At 51.3% G+C, this 9,134-nt stretch overlaps 1 protein-coding gene across 1 annotated transcript; it reads left to right on the top strand.

Moving 5' to 3' along the window:
* Positions 1 to 3,532: 3,532 nt before the first annotated feature.
* LOC123149499 (uncharacterized) lies at positions 3,533 to 8,468 on the top strand. The gene is made up of 5 exons (XM_044569164.1): positions 3,533 to 4,090; positions 5,640 to 5,729; positions 6,347 to 6,409; positions 6,509 to 6,568; positions 7,980 to 8,468. The coding sequence occupies exons 1-5, from the start codon at positions 3,683 to 3,685 to the stop codon at positions 8,142 to 8,144; spliced, it is 786 nt and encodes a 261-aa protein (XP_044425099.1). The 5' UTR covers positions 3,533 to 3,682; the 3' UTR covers positions 8,145 to 8,468.
* The last annotated feature ends 666 nt before the right edge of the window (positions 8,469 to 9,134 follow it).

The raw sequence follows: 9,134 nt of genomic DNA, 5'->3' as shown, positions 1-9,134 counted from the left end.
GCTATTTACCTTCTCCTTGTCAAATCGCATGACTTGCTTTATCACTGTTATATTAGTCATGCTTTATCTAATATTTCTGTTAATAAAATCATTTGGTAAATTGCTCATATTTCCAACAAGTTCTACATATGCTATACCAACAGTATCCAATAAGATGTTTTTGTTTATTGATGACTATCACATTTACTAGTGCTCATTTCATTTCTCAAAGTAGTGAGTCTTGGCTACCAAGACCACATCTATTGTGGATTGCGGTGCATCACTAGAAAACAAAAATTGCAAGAAAATCATTGGTCAGTCTAAAAATTGTATATTGTAAAGTAAAATACACCGCAAATCCTAAAACAGTTCAAGGGGTGTCAAATAAGTGCTAATATAATGAAAATGCACATTTGGGCCCTAAAAGTTTGCTAAGTGTGCCACCCGCGGTCCTATTCGTGCTACATCAGCTTCGACTTGCACGGGTCATAGGCTAACCACTATCATGTGGCGAATTTTTTCACAACCCCCCCCCCCAAAGAAAGGTCATATGTTCTAATTTTTACCCTCCAAACGTACGCGGATGTTGTCTAGCCATCAACCTGACCAAGTCATCCATCCCATTCCCCTTATTCTCTCGCAAGATCCAATCATTGCCATCCCGCATCTGCGTTGCCACTAATCGTGCTCTGCCATAACCACCTTCATCTTGCTCTTCTACTTGGTCCGTCGCTGCTAGTGCCAGCTCCACCACGTGTGGCAGTGAACCACGGCGCAGAAGGGGTCGGGGCCTCTCTCTTGATGGTCCGCCTACCGATGCGAGGATGTTGGGTGCCGGCACTGGACCAGATGAAGATGGGTCCTACCTCCGCGGCCTTGCCGTGGCAAATATATTTGTTTTGACTATCAAAATTACTTTTTATGACAATGGCAACTCTATTTATTTGACAATGGAAATTTTCCTTTTTCATGGTGTATTGTTTTCGTTATCTCATCATGGCAAATTTACATCTTAGACTATCGGCCATTCTATTTTTGGACCATGGCAAAAGTTATTTTAGCTTTTGCCATGTCACTCAATATAGTTTTGACCATATTAGTAATACAATTCTTGCCATGAACAAAAACATTTTATATAAGGCAAAGTTGTTAAAACATTTGCCATGGCAAATTCACTTTATGGCCATTGTCAAATTTCTTTTTTTAGACAATGTCAAACTTGACCATGGCAAATTTATTGTTTGGACCATGGAAAAATTATTGTTTGGACCATGGCAAATTCATTGCTTGGACCGTGCAAATTTGTTTTGTTTTGGCAATGGCAAATTTCTTTCTAAACACCCAAAAAAAACTTTTATCTTATACAATATCATATATTTTTATTTGGATTTTTTGTAACATGGCAAATTTGTTTGTCAAAGCATGCTAAATTATGTTTTGTTTACCATGGCAAATTACTTGTACATCGCATAGCAGATGTCTTTTTTATGAGACTTTTTCACAATTGTTCTTCTTCAAAAAGAAAATTGCCATCATCTTAGTTGAAACAATGGCCACTTCTAGGTTAAAACATAATGTTTTTTGTTTTATATTTTTTCCATGCATGACAATTGTAACATTTTTATATATGGCATTTCACATACAACAATGACAGATACTTTTTGTGTGCATAGTTGCTTGATCCATTTGAACATGATAGCTGCTTTGTTAAATTATGTTTTGTTTCAAGAAATGTTTCGTTCGATCTGGACATATTAGATATCCTTCTGAATAGTAATGGACTCCTGCGGCATGGTAGCTCCAATGAGTGCGTCACCACCGCTGGTGCATACGCTTTTGTAGTATATCGCTCTGCACAACCCAGGGGAGTTGGCAAGACGAGAGTGGTGAGAATGAATCTTTTGTTCCTCCCCTAACCCCATAGAGTAAACTCTCCCTTTCAGACCTTGTCAGGGAGCCCGTCGATTCACCTCCCCTCTGCCTTCCGCTCTGGTGGCCGGGAGGAGAATTCTGATGCCTCCACTCTGGTTAGTAGTTTAAGTCAGGGTTTGTTAGTCTTCGCAGGTGCGGCGCTCGGGGCAGATGGTAGCACTTCTTCTTCGAGTTTGTCTTCCGAGCTCCGTTCCTCCTCGAGCTTTTCCATCAGGACGTAGTCGATGGAGCTCTGGCGTAAATTCCTGCTGTATCCTTGGGAGGTGAATTTAGGGTTTCTTATCATATGGCGAGATTTCATGTACGGTGTTTCAGATCTATTCAAGGATTTAACATCGGCGACTACGGCTCCAGGGCGCTAGTCATTAGGACACGTACACGAAGACTTCCCAGTTGTTATCGACAAAGTCAAGCCGGCTCCAGTAAAGGAGCGGCGATAGCCGCTGTAGAGGTTTTTGACAGTCTTGGTATCTCAATGTACTTTTTATTATATTTGAGGTGTTTTATACTTTCAGTGAATTTATTAATAGATCTCACTCATTTTTGTAAAAAAGAAAATCGCTCTGCGCTCCAGACGTGGTAGGAATCTCAAGGCAGCAGCCGTCTCCTTCCTCGCTTTCCCCTTTGCAAATCACGATTCAACATCTGGAACGCCCCCGCCGGCGTGAAACGCCCCGCTGCTCGTCACATCCTCACCGGTGAGCTCCTCTACACCAAGCACAACACCCCTGCTCGGCGCGCTGAATCCCGTCGGTAGCACAGCTCGCGACGCCGTACTTTGCCGAGATGCAGCCAGCAGGTCAATATCGTGTAGCTAGGACACATCCGGCGAAGCCGAGCTGAGGAGGTGGTCATGAACGGAGCGCCGGTGGCTGCCGGGAAGCGAGGAGCCGGGTTGTGAACGGCTGGGAGTAAAAGCTTTGGTGCTCTGGTGCTTCCGCAACGGAGCCAGCTTTCGTAGGCGGTGACTAGCAAGAGTGGATGCCGGAGAAGGAACGGGGATCCAGGACCTTTTTGAGCTTGCGGCGGCCGCGACGACGAGCGAGCGTGGACGTCATAGAAGAAAGGGGATCGGGATTTGGTATGGGAACAGGATTAGCGACTTTTTATTGAAAAAAACATAGAGGATTAATTGGCAGGTTGCATTGAGATTCGTTTTTGGCAGTGCCCTCTCGGGAAGAAGGTCTCACGATCGGGATTTTCCACCGCGGATCCTACTCCAAGCTTCAAGTCCAAGCACACCCCGTGCTGGCTGCTGTTTTGCGTCCTACGCCTCGAGTCTCCTCACCGACTGCCATCACGGTCCCACCTCGGGCTCCCCGGTCATCCCCTCGCCTGCACAGTCTCCGGTCGGCGCCCATCCACGTCGTCGTCGGACCGGGTCGGCGTCAAAGCGAGCACACCCCACACGCTGCGCCGTCCTGCCACTGACACTGGGGCCACCCTCCAGAACCCCACCGGTAAGCGGCGTCGGTCGTCTAGAGTCCAGAGTGACGCGAGGCTGGAGGAGGACGTGGCGGCCCGCAGGAGAGAGGAGAGGAGTGGAGTGGCGTGGGCCCGACGGCCATTCCGCGGTTTTAATTATTCGGGCCATTTAAAAGGGATGGCACGGCGTGGCGTTGGTTGGCCTCCGTTCCACTCCACGCACGCCCCCCTCATTTCCATTCCACCTTCCCACCCATCGCCCTGCCTGCCTACCTCTTCCCTCTCTCCCTCGTCCACGCCTCCGGTCGTTCCCCTTCTTCCCTCTGCTGTCCACTCACCGGACGCCATGACGGAGGACGCCGAGGGATGTGTTGCTGTGGCGGTGGCCGAGGCGGCGGGCATCATCTGCTCGCTCCGCGCGGCCGACCTCGCCGGGTGGACGCCGCCCTGGAAGGCCAGCGGGCCGCCGTCGTCCGAAGCCGCGGCGAAGGAGGAGACGGCCTGGCCGGCGGTTGCGCGGGGGAAGCGGACGCGGTCGTCGCGCTCTGGCTCCGCGGCCAACAAGAACAAGGGGCGATGGGCCCGCGGCAGCCCCGCGTCTCCGCTCGACTACAGCGGCGGCTCCGGCTCCGGCGCGTCCACCAGCGGCGGCGAGGACGGCGCCTTCTGCTCGCCGCCGGCGACGGTCGCCCTCGCCCGCGGGCACGCCGTGGTCACACCCACCGCCGCCCCAGCTTCTTCCTGCCTGGCCAAGGTACGTAGACGAGCGCGCGCGTCCCCATCTGCAGTTGCTGCTTTCTTCTTCCCCTCCATTCTTTCTCCTGTCTGTCTCCTTTCTCGTGGTTGGCTGCCTGCCTGCTTTGCGTGCTTTCCGTTCGTTCGTTTGGCACGGACGAAACTACCCCTCCACGGGGTCACCACCGAGAGAGGGAGGGGAAGAGCAACGGCAACGGTGGATGACTTGGCGATGAAACATCGCTTTTCCTCCGCACCTCACCCGCTTTTTGTTCGCCTGACCTTTTCTCACATCTTTTATCTTTTTCCGTTACCTTTTCTCTCGCATGTTTTCTTCCGTCGAACTCCAGACACCCCGCTTCTTGTTCCACAGATCCATCGTCCTCGCATCAAAAGTCCAATTGACGGGCGTCAGCTCTGAATGTCAATGGCTTCTTATTTTTTTTATCCCGGTACGGTCGTGTGTATGAATAGCATCCGTCATCGCCATGGTCATTCCGTTTCATTCCACGGTACTACGTGTCGCGTGCTTGACTGCAGCTCCTTCCGTGGCAATTCACAGCGGTTGGTGCGGTGGCGTGGGGATCCGACTCCTCACCACGAGCTTTCACGCCTTTCCCCAAACCAGAGTCCTTCGTGAGGGCAGTGTGGTCATTTAGGGACTCCTCGCGCCGCGGTGGCAGTGGCACCGCCCGTGGGGCCGGGCCCTACCCGCCATGCAGTTGAGAGTCACTCGGCGTCAAACCGGCGCGTCGGCGTTTGGTGGTCGGAGGGTTCCACGTGGCCGCCGCCGATTGGCTAGGCCGTGTGCCCGGGTCGCACGCCACCCCTTAAAATAGGGGGAGATGATTAGATTAGAAAGGAAAAAAGGAAAAGAACAACCATAGAAAGTGAGAGCACAGATGAAAGCATGGGGAAGGAGTAGGCAAGCCGGATCCATGGCTATGTGTATGGCCGTCCGGCCGGACACGGAGGCGGGGGCGACGGTGCTAGATACGGCCTGTCACGGCCACTTGCCTCCCGCCACTTGTACCGCCAGCGCCAGCAGCCCCCACGACGCCTTTCGGTTGGTGACGCACGCGGTACACTTAACGCTTTGCCAAACCGTACCTGCATGGCCTCGCTCAGGCCCCACACGTCATTGTCCCCGTCGAAGAGAAACCATTTTTCTATCTATATATTTATTCACTTATTTAAAAACTCCAAGTGTGTAGATAGGGTGACAGATGAGCACTGCCGATGGACCGATTCAAAAACTCAAAACCCTAATGCGTTTCACGTGATTTGGCGAGTAGAAATGTGTGCATGCATGCACGAGCGGGGCTGGTGCATTGTTGGTGGGGAGTTAGTTTGGCCGGCTGGCTCATCCATCTCATCATTCCTTGCATGCCTTCACCCAGTTTCCTTTCTTTTTGATTGATAATAAAGAACGTGTGTCCTCTGCTGTTGCTTTCTTTGCGCTGGTCGTTGGTTGGTTCCACTCTCGCTTTCTTCTTTATACCAGCACCAGCAGCATATCCTAGCTAACAACTGATCTTGTAATTGCTCTTCTGCTGCTGCTGCTGCAGGTTGGCTCTGCGGGAGGAGCACGGCGCCCATTGATCCTGCCGGTGCCGCCGCTGCCCCGCATCGCCGGCCAGAGGTCAGGGAAGAAGATGGTAAGTTCGACACTCGCTCTCTAGTCTCTATCATACATTGAAAGCAAGTTTGGCTGGTCGTAGTATAGTAGTACAAAGGCATGTTTAGATAGCTAGGCAGGCATTTTTCAGCATTTGGTTCATAGGATAGAAATGTTGTAGGAATAGGAAAATCATATCCTATAGAAATCCTATGACCTTCAAACCAGAGGAGGCCTTATTGGGCCTATACCGCGTCAGCAGTTGGGCACAGTCCACGCAGACGGAGTCGGTCGTAGGAGAAGCGAGGCTGTTCAAATGGCTGGCATTCTTAATTGTTTTTAGTAGCTTGGCCTGGTGGAATAAAGCGTGTGGTGCAACCACTTGCTGCCATTGGAATCGAAGATGGAGAGAGAGAGTGCTTGGCGTCCAAAGGGCAGGAAAGGCAACAAAGCTGCGTGCCTCTGCCTGCCCAAAAGGATCCTCACATCATCAACGCCGGATGGGCGGTCCGGTCCGGTCCTGTCCCAGTGGGATCGATGTCCCAACTCATGACCCATTGCATCAGATTGCTCATTGAGAAATGATGAAGGAGCAAAATAGATTAGCTTTTTTGGGCTGCTTGATCTGGCCTGAACTTGTGCTGTGATTTGCTGCAGAGGCTCCCGGAGGTGAAGCAGCTGGTGCTGTCCCTGTCGGCGGAGAACGTCGGCCTTCGCCAGGTAATACCTTTTTGTACATTTCCCATTCTATGAAGATTCTGTCGCTAATTTCACACAAATTTGCATCTAAGTTCTTATTATTCGCTTTCCTTTGAACAGGAGATGGAGTCGCTGCAGAGGGCCTGCACGGGGCTGTCCAAGGAGAACGGCAGGCTAGAGGTGAGTGACACTCCCTCACGCGCACCATCATACCAATCTTAACTTCTCCTGCCATGTCCATTGCGTAGCATAGATAGATGCTTCTGGCTTGGGTGGGATATGTACTCCGCCGAGTGGACAATCATAAGCATGAAGAAAGAAAGATAAATAGCTTGGGCGCCTCCACTTGCATTGCATGGAAGAGCAGCCTTAAAGCACAAGTGAGTGAGTGAATCGATGGCAAAAGAATAACAATGAAAAAAAGACCGTCCTGAGCCTCCCAGCGGGGCACCACACCACTGGGTGGGTCCTGCCTTGATCTCTCCGTGATGTGGTTCGTAGCACGATTTTGGGTTTGATTTGATGGTCGCAACCCTCTCTCTCAACCACCGTTGTTGTTGTCCTTGGGAGAAAACTGAGTGCGACCGGTGCCGTCCGGATAAGCTTTAGGCAGGTTAAGACGTGGATTTTCGTCGTCGTTGTCTTGGGGTGGTGTCGCTGTCCATGGGTCCGGTTGGGTTGGAATATGCTGACAGTTTAAAGGCCTCAGCGATGCCATGAGCCGGAATTCCTGCTCCGTTATCGGTTACTTTCTGAACTGAACGCATGCCATTTTGTATTCCGAATTGGAAGCTCTGATCCCCTTTGCCCCAATGGTAGGTTGGATACTTGAGTGTGTGTGTACTACTTGGGCGTGCTGTGTGCGAAAATGGATGCACAGTAATTTAGCAGTAGGTGGAGGTCTTGCTTGGTGTTCACTGGCCGCACGTACGCTGTCCAGAACAGAATCCTTTGCGATAAAGAATGCCAGGTTGCCGCCGACGATCCTAGCTAACCTGCAAGCAAGCAAATGGATCTGCGCGCACCTGCCCGGCCGGGCACGACGATCCCGTGCCCTTCTTTAATGCCCTGCGGCCAGCAGAGCCGCCGCACTTACTATATAATCCATGGGGCATGGTGTACGTACGCACCATCCTCGTCGTCAGCCACGGCTGCCCCGGGTGACACTGCGCTGTGGGTGGCCGTGTGGCGTGTACAGTGTCACCACACCCATGGCTGGACGAACAAGTTGCACTGCGGTGGCAATATGTTTAGGCCGGCCCAACCCACTGAAATGGCCCCTGCTTTTGATTTGCTTTCTCCGGGCTCTCCTCTTGTCTAGCATGGCCAACATCCTGGCCCCTGCTAATGTAAACCACTAACCACTTATGGGTACGCCGTGCCTTTCCCTTGCCAAGTTAATTAGTGCCGTTGAATGAATAAAACGCTGTCGATCCGGACTGTTTTTTTCTTCTGAATTTCCCTCTAGGTTTCCGAGCCCGGTCTGTCGCTGTTGATCCGGGTGTTGGTTCGCTAGACGAACTGAAAGTTTTTGAAACGATGTCTTTGCGTGAAGCTTGCACTCACATTTTCCTTCTGAACAATGTTACAGACAAGGCTGGAGCATTCATCCTCCTCAAGCAAGCGGAAGAGGACCGGGTGCGAAGAGGAGGAGCGGCGGCAAAGGAAGCCGCAGCAAGCTGGTGGCGGCTTCGAGCTCCCTGACCTCAACATTCCGGCGCAGGATGTCGCCGATGCACCAGCGGCGGTTCCCTGATGGCTCGGGAACTCAGTCCATCTCCGGTGGTGGCGCCTGACGGCTTACCTGACAAGTTCATTAACCGTGTATAGGGGAGGAAGCTGAATCTGGGGCTGGAAGGCCTGTTCTCTGATCGTGCCTGCTGGCAGGGAGGCAGAGGAGCCGGTCTTGTTACCTTAGCTTTTTTTTCTTCTTCTTTCGTTTAGTTTTGACTGTGCGTTTTAAGGTAGGTAGCGAGCACACTTTACAGGGTAATCGCGAGGGTGCGATCTCCGATAAAAAAACGGGTAAATCGCCCGAGAGGATTACAGAGGAAGATGAAATGTTTACCAGTTTTTAAGATGAAAATAGGCAGGGTAACGCAAAGCACTTGGATAGGAGCTTAAAAAATATACGTAAATATTCTTAATGTATCGATTTTGTTTAGCGCCTCCACTTCCAATACGACGGTGCAATATTAGACAAGGTGCACCGATGGACTCGAGGTTGCACATACACAACGGACGCGCATACACAACAGACAGAAATATCCATTCTCCCAACCACATCAGATCCTGTCTTGCAGTGCAAGCCAAATGAAGAATTTCCAGCGAGGAGGCGCCCAGGCCTTCCAGAACGAAGTTTGAAAACTTGACCGTGTTCTTCCCAGAAACTGCATCCGGTATGCAGAGGCCGCGCTATAGGAGCCCGGGCTGGAGAGCTTCCAAAGGATCTTATCTGGCACCTCGAGCCGTAAGGGCAGCACGGATGATCTAAGCAAGGCCCACAGCCGCTGGAAAATCCGCCAGCATCACGTTAGTCAGGTTGTTGTATCTAATATCCCCAAGCCACTTGTTGTTTAGCAATGCGTCCTTAACTGATCTTCCCTTCCCCTGGAGTGATCATACCTCGCCGGTGCAATAAGCCACATTGGGAGGCGTGGAGCTAGGTGGACTCCACGAAGCAACCAATCTCCCCATTGCCAATTGTCACCGACGTAGCCGCCGCAAAGAGAACTCTGTCTTGCTG

This window comes from Triticum aestivum, chromosome 7A (assembly GCF_018294505.1).
Source record: "Triticum aestivum cultivar Chinese Spring chromosome 7A, IWGSC CS RefSeq v2.1, whole genome shotgun sequence".
Lineage (NCBI taxonomy): Eukaryota > Viridiplantae > Streptophyta > Magnoliopsida > Poales > Poaceae > Triticum > Triticum aestivum.
This window is presented reverse-complemented; position numbering and strand designations above follow the sequence as displayed.

Coding starts and splice junctions, on each gene's coding strand:
- LOC123149499 (XM_044569164.1), top strand. CDS start 3,683: ATGACGGAGGACGCCGAGGGATGTGTTGCTGTGGCGGTGGCCGAGGCG. Junction 6,410..6,508: donor AGAACGTCGGCCTTCGCCAG/GTAATACCTTTT, acceptor TCCTTTGAACAG/GAGATGGAGTCGCTGCAGAG. Junction 6,569..7,979: donor AGGAGAACGGCAGGCTAGAG/GTGAGTGACACT, acceptor ACAATGTTACAG/ACAAGGCTGGAGCATTCATC.